The 22,797-nt window shown below is 42.1% G+C and overlaps 1 protein-coding gene across 1 annotated transcript in view; it reads right to left on the reverse strand.

The window, feature by feature from the left end:
- Positions 1-10,297: 10,297 nt before the first annotated feature.
- SH3GL3 (SH3 domain containing GRB2 like 3, endophilin A3) overlaps positions 10,298-22,797 on the reverse strand; it is a 157,774-nt gene continuing 145,274 nt past the window's right edge. Inside the window, 1 exon segment of the mRNA XM_089689396.1 lies at positions 10,298-11,011. Within this exon segment, the coding sequence (XP_089545522.1) occupies positions 10,806-11,011 (206 nt within the window). The 3' untranslated portion in view covers positions 10,298-10,805.

Genomic DNA, 22,797 nt, shown 5'->3' on the forward strand with positions numbered 1-22,797 from the left:
CAACAGTGGGCTTCAGCCCGCTGTCAGCTGAAAACAGGTCACAGGAGTGCAGAATGAACTGTACTTTTGTGATCCACACGAGAAGTACAGCCACAAGAGCTTTGGCTGTACTTCTCCTTTAATGTATTTACTGTTTGTGATTTAATGTACAAGCAAAGCAAGCAGCTTGGAAAAAATGTTTTTTCCCTATTATTCATTCTCTCCATTTCTCTTTTTCCTAAACTTGATCCTGCTACGTACAATGGAACTTTTTTGCAGGTATTTTTACTTGCTGATACTGTGTTGCGGCCACAGTGGGAGGACAATGTCTGGGAAACATTTATGAGTCAGTTGGCCATTAATCTGATGTCATTTCTGCTGTTTATACCAGAAAGGAGGGAGCCATGGCCAAACTGAAGACAGGCTCACTTTTGTAGTACAGATTTATTTCTTTATTTGAGGTACTTATAACTGTATATTGTGCATTCACATCAGTCCCTGCCCTTGAGGAGCTTACAGTCTACATTCCCTAACTCACACGCATGCATATGTAGCAATACCCCCTGCAGAAGTTTAGGTCCCCTATAGTCCCACACAGCCAGGCAACATGCATTTCCTTCACACAGACTTTCTTCAGGAGACAGTAACCAGTCCTTGAGCTTGTTTTTTTTAAGTTTTATTAGGGGATTGAACTTGGATGGGGTAAGAAGTGTATGGGATGCCCAAAGGTAATGGTAACAGAGGACACACTCCTTAGCAACTATGTACAAGTCTTTACAGCAGTCTGTTTTGGAGAGCTAGCCATCTCCTTTAGTACCACCCCGGACCCCAGATGAATCTTCTTCTCATCCAGCCCTACTGTCCAGTGCCTGCCACTGCAGTCCCAGGTAAAAAGCTATTCCAGTTTCCCTCCAGAGTGCCTCTTTCCCTTTACTGGCCCAAGGGGTGCTGGTCTGCTCCCAAAGTCCTTCTCTTGTGCTGCTGGTGGGTTGATGGCTGCTACCAGGCCTTTTAGCTGGGCGGCTCCTTCCCTGCTGCACAGGTGGTCTTCTCTCTGGGGGCCGGTGAAAACCTGAGCTTCCCTCCTTCCAAGCTACTCTGCTTGTTGGTGAGCTCCTCTCCATCTGGGCCCCCTCCCAGGCTCCTGCTCTCCAGCCTCACTTCCTCATCTTCCACCCGATCTCCCTTGCTGCTGAGCAGGCTCAGTTTCTTTTAAAGGCTGTCCTGGCCCCTTGCCAAGCCTCCTGTTGGGGATTGGCCAGGATCCTCTAAAAGTACAGACCATCCACTCCTCATCTCCACCCACTGCTTCTAGATCTTTCTCCAAAGCTCTAGAGCAGGGGGAAGTCTCAGAGAGCTGGTCTACAGAATCTCTGAGCTCTGGCCGCAATCTGACCCACCTGGCTATCACACCCAGGCTGCTACTCAGCCCTCCTCACTAACAACTAGAGCTAGCGTTCCCCCTAGCTAACTAGGATGGTGCTACATATACATATACTAGGCCCAATTTTTGGCAGCAGAGAGATCCTTTTTCTTCCCCGTATTGCTTGAAAATGGGGCTCTGCTTAATAATGTGGAACACCCTCCTTTAGTAGTTTTTCCTTAAATTGGGCTCACCGGCCAATCTAATTATCACAGGTGTCCGAGATTGTTTTCAGTGATCAAAAGAGCCCTGACACACAATGACATCCATGAGTTACACTGAAAAACAAAATATTTCATCTTTGTAACACTTAAATAGAATTTTCATAATAATTTGGAACATGGTGTAGATATGAATATACAAAGGAGATGTACAGAATGTCTGTGGACTTACATCTCCTGCACACATATAGTGAACATCATAGTTCTATGTATGGGGGGATGGTATACCCAAGGATGTACTGGCTGCTGGGTCTAAGATGCAGCTCTGAGATGTCACTCTGCACTCTCCACTAGTGAAACGCATGCCAGCATGTGCGGATCATGGACTTGCTCCTGAAACGCTTGCCAATGCGCTCCACCAAGAGGTAGGACCACTTTCTCCAACCAGGAAGAGCGGGTGCAGGCTGCGCTCCACCAGGAGCCAATCGGAGCACGCTGACAGAGCATGTGCCCGCTCCTCCCCCCGAAAGGACGGGCACAATGTGTGTTCCACTTGGGTCCAGGAAGTCAACAGACTCTTGATCACTGGGGGCTCCAGCCGAGACTAAAGCAGGCTATAGCCGGGGCGAAAACTGGCCATTTAAAAAAAAAAATTAAAAATCGTAAAAATTGGTAAAACAAATCAGCTGATTTTCGTCCCGTCTACGGCCGGGAAATATAATAGCGGTGTCCCTGCAGAGATCTCCGCTATTATATTTGACATTTAAAAGTATAGCAAAGTTGCAACATTGTATCTATTTGTATCCATTTCGGATACAGATGTTTCTATTTGGATACAAATAGATACAATGTTGCAACCGCAATACTTTTATATGTCAAATATAATAGCGGAGCTCTCTGCAGGGACACTCCGCTATTATTTTTTAAATTTAAAAGTCTTGCGGTTGCAACATTGTATCTATTTGTATCCGAATAGAAACATCTGTATCCGAAATGGATACAAATAGATACAGATGTTCTTCTTTTTCTTTGTCTTCATCATCTTCTTCTTCCAATCCTTCTTCTTGCAGGTCACGGCTCATGCGCATTTTTTTAATCAGTAAAAAGATCGGTCGATTTGCCCATAATTGCCGTGTCGATCGTCCGTTTTTTTTTCCAACATAACCGATTAAAAAAATGTGTCAAAATCATGAAAAATGGCCGACAAATTCATTATTCTTTTGGACGAATTTTTGGCCGATTTTCGACCCACCTATGGCCTGCTTTAGGGCTAGGGACTTCTACAGGTTGGGGGTCTCACTGCACCAGTCCCAACATGCAACCAGCATGCAGGCCTGACCCGAGCTCCCATCCATCCCTGCTGCAGGGACATGGTTGATGATAATATTAAGATAAACAATTAACAACCCGTATCAGGACAATCTGGCTATGTATGGCAGATATATTGATGACATTCTCATTATCTGGCACAGGTCTGATGAGGATCTTGATAGGTTCCTAGCACATTGCAAAAACAACTCCTTCAGCTTTAGGTTCACAGATGTGGTGGATGAGAAATGCCTAGTTTTCCTAGATCTAGAATTACGAGCAGATGTGGATGGAAACATTTGCTCTAATACACACTTTAAGCCAAGTGTCGGCAACTCATACCTACACGTCAGCTGCCACCATCACCCCAGGTGGATTCGTAATGTCCCCTTTGGACAATATTGCAGATTAAGGGGAACCTGTACTACCAGAACAGAATGCTATCCTGAGAACTAAGTTCTTGGAAAAAGGGTACAGTAAGGCCCATGTGGAGGAAGCTTATCATAAATATTTGAGAAAAAAAACTATTTTTTAATTTTTGTTATGTCCAGTAAAAAAAATGCAAAAATAAAATTTCAGCATAAATTTAGACCAAAATGTATTCTGCGACATGTCTTTGCTAAAAAAAAAAAATCCCAATACGTGTAAATTAATTGGATTACGTTAAAGTTACAGCGTTTACAAATGGCGGTATATACTGGGATTTTTTTTTATTTTTTACTAGTAATGGCGGTGATCAGCGACTTATAGCGGGACTGCGGTGGGCATTCTGACACTGAGGGGAACTGACTTGGTGTCACTGATCGACATGCAAGCCAATGACAGTGCTGGTAGGTGGGAGCATGCCAACCCTCTACCTGGAAAATCAGAATCATGTGTAACGGAACCGACCCAGACTGCAATTGGGTACTTCCGTTAGAATACCATTTCCCCGTCTGAACACCGACCACAGGCACCACAGCCGACCAAACAAGGCTAGGCGACACCAGTCTGTCTGAACACGGAACTCTCTATTTGAAACTCGAACTGGCTTTTTATACACTCAGGGGACAATTCCCCCTCCCTGCATAATGACACAGGGTGGGGACAATCTACATTTAGTAACAAGAGACACACAGGTATTCAAACTTCACACCAGCAGGCAGTCCCACCAGAAGGGAGGGCTGCTGGAGACACCCCCCACTAAGCTAATACACATAAACACATACATCCCATAATAGCTTGAGCCCAAGCAAGACACACAATAGAACAAGGGGAAGCAAACACATGGCATTAAACAATCAACAACCCCCCACCCCAATATCAGGACATTCCACCCTGTACCCCTAACAAGCACAGGGTGACTTACACATAAGAGGGATATGGGGAGCTGAGACAGGGGTCTCCCCACCTCTCCTAAGTGAGCTGGGTTTCATGGGCCCCCCAACCAAAGTGACTCCCGTCACATCATGTATTTACACGCGATTCTACACAGAGCAGCCGCCTGTAGCAGTAAATCCCCTACATGGGCCAGCTGGAAAGCGGTTAAGGAACGCAACACTAGGGACTGATTTAATGTATTGTTTTGAGTTGTTTTATTGAAAAACACAGTTTGATTTTTGGTTTTGTTTATTTATGTGTGTAGGATTGGTGAATGGAGATTGAGGATTTATTGTAGGCTCAGCAAAGTTTTATTTATATGTTCATTGTTTGTGGAAATACGATTATTTGTTTCAGAATTCGGAGTGTTAGTGCCCAGTCATACCCGTGTCATTTGCAAATTGAAATCGCATCTAATGAATGTGAATGTCAGTGTCTTAACATCTGCAATTTACTGCAGCACAATTTATAAAGTAGTTCTTTCATTACATATATATGTGAGACCTAGCGAGCGCACATGGAAGCAGCTATACGCACCAATAGGAACCACAAACCTTTCTATAATAAGAAAATGTAAATAAAGTGAAGCGCTAAAATGGGCAGGAAAGTATCCGATTAGGGTGGTATAGTGTCAGGTTAGGGCAGGAAAGTATCAGATTAGGGTGGTATAGTGTCAGGTTAGGGCAGGAAAGTATCCGATTAGGGTGGTATAGTGTCAGGTTAGGGCAGGAAAATATCAGATTAGGGTGGTATAGTGTCATGATAGGGCAGGAAAGTATCCGATTAGGGTGGTATAGCGTCAGGTTAGGGCAGGAAAGTATCATATTAGGGTGGTATAGTGTCAGGTTAGGGCAGGAAAGTATCAGATTAGGGTGGTATAGTGTCATGATAGGGCAGGAAAGTGTCAGATTAGGGTGGTATAGCGTCAGGTTAGGGCAGGAAAGTATCAGATTAGGGTGGTATAGTGTCATGATAGGGCAGGAAAGTATCAGATTAGGGTGGTATAGTGTCAGGTTAGGGCAGGAAAGTGTCAGATTAGGGTGGTATAGTGTCATGATAGGGCAGGAAAGTGTCAGATTAGGGTGGTATAGCGTCAGGTTAGGGCAGGAAAGTATCCGATTAGGGTGGTATAGCGTCAGGTTAGGGCAGGAAAGTATCAGATTAGGGTGGTATAGTGTCAGGTTAGGGCAGGAAAGTATCAGGTTAGGGTGGTATAGTGTCAGGTTAGGGCAGGAAAGTATCAGGTTAGGGTGGTCTAGTGTCAGATTAGGGCAGCATAGTGGCAGGTTAGAGGAGTATAGTGGGTCGGCTTTGGGGGGCAAAACTAAAATCGGGGGGGGGGGGGGCATAGCCCCCCTAGTTCCAGCCATGATAGACGCCATCCCAGAACTAGATGACCGCGCTGTGGCCGTCGTTTGGCTATAGTGTAGTCAGTAAGTAGGTAAATCGTTGCATGGCAGTCTTTCAGGAGTATTTCCAGATTTTCCTGGGGAATTAGAAGGCAGACAGCTACCAATGAGTGGGTGATGTTTTGAAGTCATACAAAGCCATGGGGGATTTAGCTTTTTTTTTTTTAAAGAAGTTCACTTTTTGGGAAAAAATAGTAAGTACACATTTTTTTGCAGGATAAAAAAAAGTGCATTTATTCATTTTTTTTTTCTCTAAGGAGCCTGTAAAGCGTTGCACCCGTGATCAGGGGTGCAGTGCCAGACTCCTGCAGACCAGCCCTTTGGCTTTCAGCTCGTACCTGCCAATGGGTTGACGGTTTATGAACTACAGGGCTTGTGAATGAACTATGAGACTTCTCATCAGTGACCCCGCAGTCCATTCAGGACAAGCAGCTGTCAGCCGCAAAGGCTGATGGTAGTTGTAGTTTGCGCAGTCACAAGGAGCTGACAATAAATGACATGGCCATGTAGGTGGAGCCCCGCATGGCCACGCTTTTTCAAATAGTGATGGTGGGCACAGGGAGGAGATCCCCGCTCGCTGGAACTGGAAAACTGGAAGGGGGTGGGGGTAGATGTGAGAGGCTGCAGTTGCTGGAACATGTTCCTAAATGCAGGTGTAACATGTTCCAAAAAGTGAACTTATCCTTTAATACTAGTTGCCAACCGCAGATAGCCAAATGATGGTTGCACTGCGGCTGGCCAGTTCTGGGAGGGCGTCATATGACGTCCTCCCAGAATGCACTCTCCTGCGCGCCCTCTGCAATTTCTGCCCCACCCTGCAATCTGCATGATCGTTGTGTCCTAGGGACAGAGGTGATCATGTGATGTGGTAAAAGGCCAATCACAGCGGCCTTTTACCACGTGATCATCCATGTCCAATGACACGCTGATCACCGAGAAACGCAATTGCGGGTTCTTGGCTTTCCTCACACTGTCAGAGCGCGAGGAAAGTACTGCCGAGAACCGGCAGTTGTCAGACCAGGGATCGGCACTGATCATCAGGGCACTGATGATCAATGCCCTGATGATCGGTGCCCAGCAGTGCCATCCACCAGTTCCGCCCAGAAGTGCCACCCACCTGTGCCCAGCAGTGCCATCAGTCAGTGCCGACTATCAGTGCCAGACTATCAGTGCTGCCTATCAGTGCAGCCTCATCAATGCACATCAGTGAAGGAGAAAAATTACTTGTTTGTAAAATTTTATAACAGAAACAAAAACTTTTTTTTTTAAATTTTGCTCTTTTTCTCAAAAGAAAGTTCTATTTGTGAGAAAAAAAATTATAAAAATGTCATATGGGTATAATGTTGCATGACCGCGCAATTGTCATTCAAAGTATAACAGCGCTGAAAGCTGAAAATTGGCCTGGTAAGGAAGGGGGTATAAGTGCCAGGTAGGCAAGTGGTTAAAAAAAGTAAAATTTCTTGCATTCTGATGTGGATTTTTTTTTTCAGAGATCTAAGAGCAGGAAGTGATGTCCATGGAGAACAGTTTCACATGTTAAAATAGGAAGACAGAGTCATAATATGCTAGCTGACGTCCGCTGGAATCTGTGGCCACGTACAGCAAACATCTTGCACCTTGCAAGGAAAGAAAGAAGGAAAAAAAAAAAGCATGGGGTCTACCCTTGACAGGGGGCAGTGAAACCTAGTGCATCGATACAGATATCCTAGAGTGTTACTAAATGCAGGACCCTGCATTCACTATATCCGGTCTCCCCGGACCCCGCATTCACTATATCCGCTCTCCCCGGACCCCGCATTCACTATATCCGCTCTCCCCGGACCCCGCATTCACTATATCCGCTCTCCCCGGACCCCGCATTCACTATATCCGCTCTCCCCGGACCCCGCATTCACTATATCCGCTCTCCCCGGACCCCGCATTCACTATATCCGCTCTCCCAGGACCCCGCATTCACTATATCCGCTCTCCCCGGACGCCGCATTCACTCTATCCGCTCTCCCCGGACCCCGCATTCACTCTATCCGGTCTCCCCAGGACCCCGCATTCACTCTATCCGCTCTCCCCGGACCCCGCATTCACTATATCCGCTCTCCCCGGACCCCGCATTCACTATATCCGCTCTCCCCAGGACCCAGCATTCACTATATCCGGTCTCCCCGGACCCTGCATTCACTATATCCGATCTCCCAGGACCCTGCATTCACTATATCTGGTCTCCCCGGACCCTGCATTCACTATATCTGGTCTCCCCAGGACCCTGCATTCACTATATCTGGTCTCCCACAATACACACAACATGGAAGTGCAATTATTTCAGCAAATATAAACTGCTAAATACCTTTTCTCATCAGCAGTTAGAGCAGTCTTGTGACTCCTATCAGTGTCCAGCAGAGCACTGGTTAAAGCTTGTGGGAGGAGTTTTATTTCTGCCCTAGGAGGATGCAGAACCCCTGACCTGTCTGAACAGCGCTGACTGGCCTTGTGCTGATTACATGCACTCTCCCAAGAAAAAAATAAAAACCTCTTTAGCAATACACACCAAACTGAGCATATGCAGAGTGACTCCACACGATGTGTCTTATCAGGCAGATAAGAAGGGGACACTGGAAGATGGGGAGGAACAGAGAAGACAGGATCCAGCAGCATTTTTACACAATGCAGAGGATTAACCCCTTAGGTTCCACAGTGAGTAGAACAACAAGCATGTTTTACTGCATATACAGACTGATTTTACTGTTGTGGGTTTAGTAACACTCTTAGCCCTGGTTCACACTGCCGCGATTTCAGGTGCGATTTGGGAAATTCAGGTGCGATTTACCTGAAATCGGATCTAATGAATGTCAGTGTCCTAACATATGTGATTTGCTGCAGTGTGATTCCAAAAGTAGTTCTTGTATGACTTTTTCTGCAGTTTGTTGTGATTTCACATATAGACTACAATAGAAATCGCACTGCAAAATGCAATGGAAAACACAAGAAATCGTTGGGAAATCTTCATAAAACAGTGAAATTGCAAACAAAATGCATGATTTTAAATCGCATCCAGTGTGAGACAAACCTAAGTCTCTGGTCACATTGCTGCAATTTAAAATCGCACGATTTGTGTGCAATTTCAGTGCGATTTCTGAAGACTTTATTGCTACTTCTGAAGATTTTCAATGATTTCTTGCAATTTGCAGTGCAATTTCCATTCTATTCTATGTATGTAAAATGGCAAAAAAACTGCAGAAACAGTAATGCAAGAACTACTTTAGAAATCGCACTGCAGAAAATTGCACGTTAAAACACTGACATTCAGATTAATTAGATACGATTTCAGCTGTGATTTCAATTCCCAAATCGCACCGGTATGACCGGGCACTAAGGCTTGGTTCACACTGGATGCGATTTAAAATCATGCGTTTTGTTTGCTGTGTTTTCTGAAGATTTCCCAATGATTTCTTGCAATTCCATTGCGTTTTGCAGTGCAATTTCTATTGTAGTCTATATGTGAAATTGCAACAAAGTCATACAGGAACTACTTTTGGAGTCACGTTGCAGCAAATCGCGTATGTTAAGACACTCACATTCATGAGATCCGATTTCAGGTACGATTTCAATTCCCAAACTGCACCTGAAATTGCGGCAGTCTAAGGGCTGGTTCACGCCATGTCCGCACAAAAAAAGCGCTGTGCACTCCTGTGCGATTCACAGCACATGCAAAACACATTCCTTTGGCAATCAGCAGTAGATATCAGTAATAGGTTAACGACACGCCAAACACATGATGCTAAGGCAGTGCATTTGCCTGCACCGGATTGCGTGGTACAGAATTATCCTGTAATCCGGTTGTAGTGCATTTTAAAAAGTAGTGCATGCTTTTGGTGCAGCGAGGTTTCAGCCCCTGTTCACACTGATGAGAGGTGGGAAACACAACGATCCCTGTGTCCCCTTTCCTGCACCGCATTGCAAATACACTGTGTTTTGCGATCTGCTGCGGGTGTCAATTCTAAGTTAACATCTGCACTTGTTTGGTGCGATTGGAGCTCATTAAAAAATGAATGGGCTCAAATTGCACAGGTATGAGGTGCAACTCACATGCGGTTCATAAGGTGAACCTAGGCTGAAAATGAATGGGCTTAAATCGCACTGCACAGAGCTGCATGTGAATCGCATGGGAACCGCACAGCATTTCTGTGCGATTCACATGCAGTTTCTGGGGTGAACCAGCAGTAAGCCCTGGTTCACATATGTGCGGGTGGTGCCGCTGCGGGTCCTCACGAATATCCGTGCAGCCACACCACTCGCACAGAGAAATGCGGACCCGCAGGCGAGTGCCATTAGTTCTAATAGCACGGCGCCCGCACTGGAAAATGCAGCCGTACTGGGAACCGAGGTTCCCGTGCGGGCTGCGATTTCAGAAGAAGTGCAAGGACTTCTTCCCTGCGTGTCACGGGGCACAGGAGTCCATTCAAATGAATGGGCTCTTGTGCCCGTGCAAAACGCGGCCCGTATATATGTGAACCAGGGCTAAGAAATGAGACCCAGCTTTCCGCACACCTAACAATGACTTTCATTACTATAACTTGCAATCTATAAAGCCGGGAATAAATACAAACTATTTATGGAATAACAGCATTTCCTTGTAGGATTCTCTTCACAGACGTGATAACGGCTATGTTCCAATATATTTATTATATTTGGTCATATAGACAGGTGTTTATATTAGACAACTTACCACAATTTTACCTTGACATGGTTGAGTTTAACAAATATTGTGCAAAGTACATTAGAATATTCACAGTTAAAGATTTCTTTTAAAAGGAAAATAAACTAGTTACCTCTGTAAACGGAATATACTTATTGTTTTAAAATACTTTTAGTGAGCATTAAAAACAAAAAAACTCTTTAAAAATAGTTGACACAGACAAGCCGCAAAAGTCACATATGAAACAACATGATACGGTCTTCATACAACAATAAAATATATTTATATACCTTTTTGCATGTCTGTGGGTAGCAGTGTCAATGCTTTCATAAAAAATAAAATTGATTATAAAATAAATACATATAAAAGAGATGACACACAAAAGTTAAAGTTGATCAAGTAGCAAGGCGTTCACAGAATGCCACATTCAAAAAATTCTCAGTCTGTTTGTCACATGATAGAACTGTCTCTGAAGTTCACTGTGGAAGAGGGACCACAACTTCAACATAATTGATTGGAAAGAAACCAGATTCCCCATTGACCATGCCTTCAAACCAATTCTCATCAATTTGGTTGGTTAAAGTGATGATGTCGCCTTCTTTGAATCCAAGTTCTCCTTCATTTTCTGGGTCGAAGTCATATAGTGCTCTGCAACAGGGCTGGTCCAAATTGATGGTGGAACCTGGAAAGAGGGCAAACAAAACCTTTTTTAATGGACTGTAGGTAAGTTAGGAGGCAGCAAACATTGATGCCTGATGGGCCCAGACCAACTCTTGCAGTATCAACATTCATCAGGTAACTTTGCAATAACGGACCAATCTGTATACATGAATACATCTGCGCATATTTAACCACTTCAAGTCCAGAAACTTTTACCCCCTTCCTGTCCAGGCCAATTTTCAGCTTTCAGTGCTATCACACTTTGAATGACAATTGCGCGGTCATGCAACACTGTACCCATATGAATTTTATAGCATTTTTTTGAGACAGATAAAACTTTATTTTGGTGGTATTTATTCACCACTGGGATTTTTATTTTGTTTGCTATATAAATGTTAAAGTCCCAAAATTTAGAAAAAAGTGTTTTTCTTATAAAATTTTGCAAATAAATAATCTTTCTTCATAAAAGCTTGGCCAAATTTTATTCAGTTATCCTTTTAGTAAAAAAAAAAAAAAAATAACCCAAATTAGTTTAAAACCAAAAATTATAATTTTTCTAAATTCTTTTAACATACTGTCAGCCTAACAGTACAGTGTCAACATAGTGACACTGTACCACTTGTGGGGGTGATGAAGATTTTTTTTTTTTTAAACCGATTGCTTTAACACCCATAACGTCTGTAAAAGCATTAATTTATCCTTCTCCCTGGCTGCATTCTTGCAGCCATTGAGAAATACTGTGAGAGCTGTGATTGGTCACAGCTTGTCACATGGTACAAGCCTGTTGTGAATAGCCTTGTACCATGTGACCTCGGTGATCATTCACAGATTTCACACGTATTAAGCAATGATGTCAGAAGTGACATCTTGCTTACTACTGTTCATGTGATTACTGATTGGCCAATCAGTGATCACTGATTGGACAATCAGTGATCACATGATCGGGACCTCACACAGAGGTCCCGTAAAACGATCGGTGTTCCTCTGGACACAGCGGGCACCAGACCACAGTGCTGCACGCTCCCAGGGAGCGCGCACAAGCAAGGAAGTGGGGAGGACATTTTTTAAAAATGGCCACCCGCCCCTGCACTGCTCCTGTCCAGCCGTTTATATACATGGGCCGGACAGGAAGTGGTTAAATAAGGCTTTTATTAACATACAGTTTTAGTTAAAAAAAAAACAAAAAAAACAAAAAAACACAATGGTCTGCATTTTTATTACAGGCTGCTAAATCTGTAAAAAAAAATTTGTATGCAGTCAGGCAGACCTGTATACTGATAATGTATCGGCCAGCTTCAGTAGAGCCATCATTACTTTGGATTGGTGGAAGGCAGCTGGTCTGTTATAGGTCCCCCTCCAGCTGCTGGAAAGAGGCACTTGGCTACTAGCACACACTTGAAGAGGGAGTGCCCTCCGGAGAAAGCCCAAAGTACATGAGTGTGGACAGACAGACAGAACATATGACATAATCCATAGAATTTGTAAAATATAACAAACACACAGGAATGTCAGTTGCAATATTCTAGGCCTGGGTCAAATCCACCTTTTAGCACAGTAGGCTTGTGCCTACAGGTAGGAGAGAAAGCTTTCCCTGTATGGTCATCAACCACATATTCTTCCCCCAACAGTAGAAAACAAATAGAGTTCTCACACAAGCTAATTGACACATATCAGCATTCGAAGCTGGATAGGGAGAAGTAAAAAAAAAATATTATAAAATGATCGCAAAAAGCAAAATAAAATATGAAATAGAAAGTTTGAAATAATTTTGCAACTAATTAGCATTCTATTGTCTGCTGTCAGTTGGTCTTCATCAGGGATGAGCTCAGGCAGGTTGAACAAGAGTCCAGACCCATCTGAGCTATCCAAACAGGAAGCTGTCAAAGCCAACAACCAATCAGGCAGCAGAGGTGTTCCCCACCTCGCCCTGCAGCTGCACCTAGAACACTCCCCTTGTTTACCTGTGGCTGTGAGGGTGAGGAATGCCTCAGCTGCCTATGATTGATTGTTGGCTTTGACAGTTTCCTGGTGGGATAGCGCAAGTGGGTCTAGACTCTTCTCTGAACACACCTGCGCTCATCCCTGGTCTTGACAAATGTCATCAACACAAGCATTTCAATCACAGGACTACTACTGTGTGTAATATTCTGCATTAACCACTTCCTGTCTGGCCCATGTACATAAACGGCCGGAAGGGAGCAGTGCGGAAGCGAGTCATTTATAAACGGCCCCTGTATTTACTGCCTGTGTGCGCTCCCTGGGAACGCGTGGCACCACAATCCGGTGTCAGCAGAACACCGATCGCTGTGCATGACCTCTGTGTGAGGTCCCGATCATGTGATCACTGACTGGCCAATCAGTGATCACATGAATAGTAGTAAGCAAAATGTCACTTCTGACATCATTGCTTACTATGTGTGAAATCTGTGAATGATCACCGAGGTCACATGGTACAAAGCTATTCACAACAACCTTGTACCATGTGACAAGCTGTGACCAATCACAGCTCTCACAGTATTTCTCAATGGCTGCAACATTTCAGCCAGAGAGAAGGAGAAAATTATTGCTTTTACATCCTTTATGTGTGTAAAAGCAATCAGTGTAAAAAAAGAAAAGAAAAAAAATCTTCATCACCCCCCACAAGTAGTACAGTGTCACTATGGTGACACTGCACTGCTAGGGTGACTGTATGTTAAAAAAAAACCAAAAAAAACCACAAATAATATAAAAAAATAAAAATGCAAAAAAGTTTTTTGAAAAATTATAATTTTTGGTTATAAACTAATTTTGTTTTTTTTTTTGTTTTTTTACTAAAAAGATAGATGAATACATTTTGGCCAAGATTTATGAAGAAAGATTATTTGCAACATTTTATAAGAAAAACACTTTTTTCAAAATGTTTTGACATTTTTCATTTATATAGTAAAAAAATAAAATCCCAGTGGTGAATAAATACCACCAAAATAAAGTTTTATCTGTCTAAAAAAAAACGCAAAAAAATTCATATGGGCACAGTGTTGCATGACCGCGCAATTGTCATTCAAAGTGTGATAGCACTGAAAGCTGAAAATTGGCCTGGACTGGAAGGGGGGGAAAGTGTCCGGACCTAAAGTGGTTAAACAGAATCAGTTACATTTCCATAGTCATTGTAATTTTGGCACAGTCAATGAATGTTGCATTGTATGATTTGTACCTATTCCAGAACATTGCATATGTACCACTTGCACATGAACTTAATATAGACTGGGATCTCAATTGTTTGATAAATAGGTAGTGGATTGAAAATTAAATAAAAGATGAAATTGAAAAAATATTTATTTCCTCTCACATCTTATTATTTCTAACACATTTTTTGTCCTGACCATTTTAAATATGTTATTATTTTAGTTCTAAATAATTTTATTTGAATAGGAAGGATTGTGTATTTTGTGCATTTTGTAAATGTCAATTTTTAAAATGATCACTAGAGGGCATAGATCACTTTGGCCTGTTCTAGGATATTGAAATATTGAGGCCGGTTTCCTAATAATCAGCTTATTATCAAATTTTCAATATATTTATCATTTGGAACGTTCCTCCTTTCCTTTTTTTTAATTCTCATTTTTAGCAATTAATGCATTCGAGCCAAGACCAAATAATATGGACGGCGTGCACATGCGCAGAATAGATATCCTTCGTGGTATATAAGAATGGTCACTGGCGATGCCGGCCATGCTCCATACCCCCGACGATGCCGATTGGTGGCGACACATGTTGGCCAGCGCCTAGCTGGTGACATCGCATACACGCGGAGATCGAGATTTCAGCATCTGATTGAAATGCGGTCCAATTTATTCCATTTTTGTGAGTATGTGTCTGCTTTTTATAACAACAAAAAATAGTTTTTATGATAGAACACCATTGCAGCTCCTTTGATCTTCTCTCCGGAGGAATATTGCATCTGCACAATTGAAAGGATTCCTTCTTTGATCTGTGACAGCATGGAGAGGTTGAGATGAGAGCTGGATAATACATGGATTAGTGCTGGTTGAGAGCACACAGGCGTGTATTGATCTTGAGATCAATGTGTTTGGTAAGAGGCTTATTTCATTCGGTGGAGGAATCCCAATTTCTTACTTTCAAGATCTCTTTTCACTGTTTTCACTGGAATCTGTGTTGGATTGAGCACTCATTTCTGCAATCAGTTTGTTGGACTGCACTATTTATTAATGACACAACATTATGGACTCTACTTTATAAAGACTGTACTTGATGGTTGTAGGATTGTTTATATTTTGTTAATTTTAGGTCATCAAGTTGAGAAGTGCACAAGGTGAAGGGCCATATTAATTTATACATTTAGTATACAAACTTTTTTGGTTGCAGCACTCACATGGTTACAAGGTTTTTTCACTAACCGCAAATACTTTTTACATATATTGCGGAGCATAAACCTTTTATCTACCGGGGCAATTTTTTTCTACATTTTTTTTTCTAGAAATTACTATAAACCCCTCTAAAAGTATATATTTTCTGAAAGCAGAGACCCTGCCTAGACAATATAATAGTAGTAGTTTGAACTTTGTTTGTTGCACAATACTTGCGCTGTTATTTACAAAATGCATATTTTCAGACAAAAATAGACTACATTGAATTTTAGAACACAAAAAAAAATCACACACAATTTTTTGTTAAAATATAAAAAAAAGATTGGGTAGCTTTGAGTAAACAGTTGCTAAACATCTTAAGTCCTAAAATTATGCACGCCCACCAGGGGCGGACTGACAACTCATGGGGCCCCCGGGCAATAGGGGATCATGGGGCCCCAGTGTCCTTGCCCAAACTCAAAAAAGCCTATGAAAAAGGTACCAGGGGCATCTCATGGGGCCCCCTACTGACCCCGGGCCCTTGGGCAGTGCCCGAGTTTCCAAATGGTCAGTCCACGGAATCGCAAAAAAAAAAAAAAAAAAAAAAAAAAAAAAAAAAAGAATAATGGTACCCAAAATTCTCCATAGGCAGCACTTTAACCCCCCCCCCCCCCCGTCACACCAATCCGACTTTGAAATCATGCGACTTCCAGTGAAATTGCACAATTTCAAAGAATGATGTCATTCCAACTTGAGGTGCGACTTGCAAACATCTCCGGCTTGCAAGGCATAGATGTCTATGGAAGTCGCACCTGAAGTACTTTGAAATCGGCGAAGTTCCGACCAAGTCGGAATCGCACTGATATGACCGCTTTAATTATGAAGAATAGGGTGCAACTTGCCTTGCAATTTGAAACTCGCATGGCAAGTTGCACCTGGTGTGACTGAGGAGTTAAAGGCTTTACAGTTTAGAATTAACCGTGAATTGTGGCCCCAGAATTATTGCTTTCTCCGAAGTTTGCAAGGATAACTCATATATGTGGTACCGTTGATGAGAGCCCCAGAAAAGTGATCAGGTGGCTGTAGAGTTGCCCAGACCAGTTTTCAGAAAGCCATTTGCCTGCTTTTAAAGCCGGTACCAAGCTGTCTTTTATAAATGTACTATGGTAGACAAGAGATTAACCCTGCATTGTGTGTGGTGCGGCAAGCATGTGACCGCAGCCTAAAACAGCGTAGAGGAGGCTGCAGGAGACCAGCCGTAAAGATCAAAAGAGCCTGCCGAAGCCAGAAGTGAGGTAAGTATCTCATCTCTGCACCCCTAAACTAAAACATTTAACCCTTGCAGGGCAGGAGGGTTGTTTTCCTCACATTCCTGGGTGTCAGCTTGGAGATTTAGTATTTATTACGTCATTTTTTTTTTTTTTTTTTAACTGTATACAGTTATGGCCAAAAATATTGGCACCCCTGCATTTCTGTCAGATAATGCACCGCCTTGCCCAGAAAAGTGTTGCAATTACAAATGTTTAGGCATTCTCGTGTTTATTTCTTTTGTTTGTATTGGTATGACACAAAAATGTGGGCAAACAGCCAAATTTCATGCAGAACCCCAAAAATGGACTTGACAAAATTATTGGCACCTTCTCAAAATTGTAAGAAACAATTGCATTCCAAATTTGTGATGCTTCTGTAATTTGTAATAAATATCACCTGTATTAATTGCTGACAATATAGAAATTACACCAGCAACTAGTTCAAATGGTGAAAAATTGAAAGAGCAGCAAAAAATTCTCTGAGGATTTGAGAACATAAATTGTGGAAAGACATGGACAATCTCAAGGTTACAAGTCCATTTCCAGAGATCTTAATGTTCCTGTGACCACTGTGCGCAACATTGTCAAGAATGGGTTTACAGACCATGTCACTGTACCTAATCTCCCTGGATGTGGATGAAAGAGAAACATTGATCAAAGATTGCAACGAAGGATTGCTCAATAAGTGGATAAAGCACCTCAATCAACTTCCAGAAAAATTCAAGCTGACCTTCAGCCACAGGGTACAACTGTGTCAGCTCACACTATACATCACCATCTGAATGAAAAGGAACACTATGGTAGGAGACCAAGGAGGACCCCACTGCTGACACAGAAACCTAAAAAAGCCAGACTGGCGTTTGCCAAAATCTTTTTGAGACAATGTACTGTGGACAAACAAAACAAAATTATAGCTCTTTGGTAAAGCCCATCATTCCACTGTTTTCAGAAAAATAAATGAGGCCTTTAAAGAAAAGAATACAGTCCTTACAGTCAAGCGTGGTTGAAGTTCACTGATGTTTTGGGGTTGCTTTGCTGCTTCAGGCACTGATGTCTTGACCGTGTGCATGGCATAAAATCTGAAGACTACCAAATAATTTTGGGGTGCAATGTCGGGACCAGTGTCAGAAAGTTGGGTCTCCATCAGAGGTCATGGGTTTTACAGCAGGACTATGACCCAAAGCACACGTCAAAAAGTCCCCAGAAATGCTTTAGGACAAAGCACTGGAAAGTGCTGAACTGGCCAGCAATGAGTCCAGATCTCAATCCCATAGAGTACCTGTGGAGAGATCTCAAAAACAGCAGTTGGAAAAAGGAACCCTTCCAATCTGAGAGACCTGGAGCAGTTGGTGAAAGAAGAGTCATCCAACATTCCAGTAGAGAGGTGTAAAACTCATTGATAGTTACAGGAAGTGATTTATTTCAGTTATTTTTCCAAGGAGTGTGCTACCAAATATTAAATTGAGGGTGCCAATAATTTTGTACAGTAAATATTGGAGTCTTGCGAGGAATGTGTCAGATTTGGCTTTTTGTTTCTCCGCTTTTGTTTTTGTCATACCAATAAAAAACCAAAGTAATAAATATGAGAATGTCTAAACATTTGTAACAACAACAATTTCCTGGGCAAAGCGGTGCATTATCTGACAGAAATACAGGGGTGCCAATATTTTTGGCCAAGACTGTATAGTACCATCTATAGTGCTGTGCTAAACTACTTTGTAGGACTACCGTTTTTCCACAAAATTTGGAAGTGGTCTAACAGACATTCTTCCTTGCACTCATGACAGTGTTTGGTTTGCCAACTGCCCACTAAGCCCCAAGGACTTCTTAGTAGGAAGGGTAGGACGACACAGAACATTGTCATGAAATGGAGGTTTGCTGGAGGAACCACTGAACGATGAGGTCAGCAGTTCTGGAAACATGCTTCTGAGCCGACTTTGGGGAACAATCCCCCTTCAGGCAGCACAGTGGCTAAATGGTTAGCACTTCCGCCTGGCAGTACTAGGATCGTTGTTTCAAATCCCAACCATGGCACCACCTGCCTGGAGTTTGCAAATTCTCCCTGTGCATACGTGAGTTTCTTCCAGGTACTCCAGTTTCCTCCCACACTCCAAAGACGTGCTGGTAGGCGAATTGGATCCTGTCTCAAATTGGCCCTAGTATGTGTATGTATGAATGTGAGTTAGGCTTAGATTGTACACCCCTTGAGGGTTAGGGACTGATGTGAATGTACAATATATATGTAAAGCACTGCATAAATTGACAGCGCTATATAAGTACCTGCAATAAAAAAAACTTAGTGGCAATCAGTGATGTGGGCAGCACGAGGGGTAAGTCTACAGCTTTTTGGCCTGTTACATTTTCACAAATGGGCCACTTTAAACTTTCACACAAGATTTAGGAATACGATTGTGATATTATTTACAGGAGATCATCAGTTTATATTTTGCATTCGGCACCCAGTTTACCCAAGCCCCCGCTTCAAAAATAATTAAAAAATTAAAGCTAGCTTTTGCTGACACATAATATCCATGATCACAGGATGCACCCTGAGTGCTCTGATATCCACTTACCTCCATCTCCTAAGTCTTATTACTGTGATGGACAGACTCAATGGCTAATAGTGGGGCTACGTAAAGTGGTAGAACCAGGTTCCCAACCTATCAACCCATAAAAAGTCAATGCAAATGAGAGTACTTGGGACATCCTGGGCACCCAGGGGGTTTACAATGAGGAAGGACCTATAGTGAAGGGACCCAGATATGCTGATGGCAATGGACTGGGATAAAACTTCAGATTCCAAATGGCCATCATTTATGATCAGGATTGTGAGAATGGTTGTAATTACAAATAAGGACACATTTATAACAGTTTAGTCAGGGCTTGCAGTGCGCAATAAAGGCACTTTGAGATCACATCCATACCACACAATTCATTATTATTACTGAACCGATGACTTTAATGTACTGTATGTATAAGAATCGGTTCCATTATAGTGGGTCTGGTATGAAATCATCCAAACTAAAGACAAGCATATCTCATTGATATTCATCACATCATCTCCAACTCTGAAAAGCTGGCTGCAAGGCAGTAATTAACTACATGCTAATTGCTCACATTTCACACAAGATATGTAACTTCCCATTAATATTTTAAAAGGAGAGCTCGCCTAAGCATTATTCACATTTTAGCTAGCTGTATAACATTGGATAACCATAGCTTCATTTCCGAAAAAAAAAGCCTGTCTGTAGAAAAACACTTACTGTTAATGAAATCTCTATGGCTCCAACAACTGTCCACATGTGGAAGAATTGAGGATTATTATGACTCCACTCACCCTCTTGAGTGTGTCTTGTCTAAGCTGGTCAGAATTGGGGAAAAAATGCACTAACCTAATTAATTTGCTCATTCATTTATTAAAAGGAACCTGTGGGAATTTAAAGTGGAACTCCACCAATAATGGGAAGTTCCATTTGTCTGCCTCCTCTCTCCCTCCACTGCCACATTTGACACTTTGAGGGAGCGGGTACCTAGTTTTGACAGATTCTCACTCCCACATCCGGGTTGGAATTTTGCCCCTCCAACCCAACCCCCGCAGCCTAGTGGGGCACTTAACAGGTCCCAGAAGAGTGCGGTCCATTCACAAAGCGCAGTGAGCTATGCACAGTAAGAAACTGGCTGTGAAGCAGAAAGTCTTCACTTTGTTTCCCTTACAGAAGATGCCGGCACCAGCACCTGAAGCCGATTAGAGAAACGGCTGGGGTGAGGACATCGCTGGACCCCCTGGACAGGTAAGTTCCCTTATATTAAAAGTCAGCAGCTACAGTATTTGTAGCTGCTGACTTTTAATTTTTTGGAGAGAGCCCAGAGCTCTGCTTTAAATATGCATGCAAATACATATTTTAGGCAAATACAGAAGATTGCAGTCAGGATTTTGCACTAATAATCTAGCACATATTAAATGGAAGGCAAAACCAGAAACACAGCCATGGCTGAATTGATGTGCATGTGTTCCATTTCAGGTTATTGGTGTGTTTCTATTCAGATTAATTTTGATAACATAGGACAATTCAATCCAGTTGTACAATCTGCTTTGGATTTTCCAAACCTATACAATCTGAAGGCCTACCTTGACAATCTCAGCCTTGTATATTCAGATAGTCCCTTGCAATACATAGTTGTCAGTAGAGGTCAAAACATCAACTAAAAGGTGGTCATACACAGGTCAGTTTTTTCATTAATACAGCGGGTTGAATAAAAGAAAAATGATTCCCCCAACGGCACATATGATGTGGATGGAGGAATCCTCCACGCTCAATCACTTTATTCTGACAACGAGGAGAGTCCCCTGATGTTAGAATACACTAATCAGTGCTGCAACCTGTTGCCTTTGGTCCTAACTAAGCAAAAATATAACGAGAGGGCAGCTGAACAGAAATAAATCATTCGATTGATTTCTGTTCCACCACAGTGGCCACACGTGGATTGAAATTTGTCCGGTCTCTGCTAAACCAACCAAATTTCCATCCATATGTGGCCAGATTAACAATACACTATGTATAGAGACTTTACAGTGGCAACAATGAACAGCAACAGCAGGGTTCAGAAAATAGGATAAAGCATTGGGGTTTTTTGGGGGGGGTTTTTGTACATTGGTCACAGCAAGTCTCCTGATGTTCCATACATATATTGTGCTGTTCTTCCTTTTTACACCTCTAAGCACAGAAAAGGGTTCAACATCAAAGTTATAACATAAGCAGCTCTCCTGCAGATTAACACGCAGATGAGCACACTAATGGAGATCAATGGACTCCTACATCACTCAAAAGGTTCTACTTACAAAGCTTTAATACTAGGGTAAGGATCTTTATTTTCAAAAGAGTGTCAGGTATTTAGAACTCAGATGAAGTGAAAACTACAGTAGCACGGCTGAAATTAAAATTCTTGTCCTTATGTTAAAACTTTGTGAACTGAGCCTGAAATTTGAAACATGCTGGCATTTCATATGGATTGTGGAAAACTCATCATTAGGTACTGTAGGTGCTCACCAACTGCATCTTAAGGCCTAACTCCATGTTTAACATCCCTTAAAAAGTTTGTTTGGGACAAGCTAGCCAAAACTACTTAATGCACAGGTGCACTTGGAGGGCACGTTGTATTATTTGTAGATAGCCTCAGCTACATACAGTGTAGTGTTGTGTTCCAGTAGTAAGAATCTTCTCGTCCCAGAACCAATTAGAGTCAGGCTGAATGCTGCCCAGCCATTCAAAGGAAGCTTTGTATTTTATGAATGCACACAAAACTTCCACTGATTGGCTGAGGCAAAGATCATGTTGTCATCCACCTGCCTTTCTCACCTTTTTATTTTTTACCAGTAAAAAAATTTGCATTTATTTATTTTCAAACTGTGAACTTATTCTTTAAAAACAATCTTTTCATCTTCCCTTAGTATCTGGAAAGATAAAACAAAAAATAAAACTGGACTTTCTTGGTCCAATTTATTTGTTTGTTTTATATTTCCAGATGTTTGACAATAGGATGTGGTATCCCATATTACTTTAAATATACTGGCACTCTTTTTTTTTTAATGCGAAAATGCAGGTAACAATGAAAATGGCCGCAACATTTGGCCAGTAGGACAATACAAAAATGACAAGGATGCAGTTTGTCAGTATAGTTTGAGAACTAGGTATCAGTGCCTTGGTTTGAAGGATGGACATTAAGAATCAAAAAAAGATTGGAGTAGTACAGTTTTAACAAAATATTAGAAAGTAAAAGGACATGAAATTTCTTTAGAATGATGGAAATGCATGTCCTGGAAAAGTCTTGAAAATGTATTTATAAGCTGTGTATACCTCAAGCTGGCCATAGATGGTTCAAATCCATCCAGTTTAGCAAGAACTGTCTAAAATTTGAACCATCTATGGGCAGGATAACTGTACCCAATTTGATTGGTGTGCAATTTGGGTACAACTAGCCTCTCGGATTTTTCATGCGATTATTTTCAGTGACTTTAGCCACTAGCAATAATCATTGTGTTCTCTAGGCAAAGACAGCTCCCCCCCCTCACCGAGAGAACACAAATGCTCTGCGGAAAGGATTCCCCCATCAACACAGTTGATGGGGGAATCTAGCAATATTCTTTCTTGCAA

This window comes from Staurois parvus, unplaced genomic scaffold, assembly GCF_062004578.1.
Source record: "Staurois parvus isolate SC_StPar_1 unplaced genomic scaffold, SC_StPar_1.0 ptg000472l, whole genome shotgun sequence".
In the NCBI taxonomy this organism is placed as follows: domain Eukaryota; kingdom Metazoa; phylum Chordata; class Amphibia; order Anura; family Ranidae; genus Staurois; species Staurois parvus.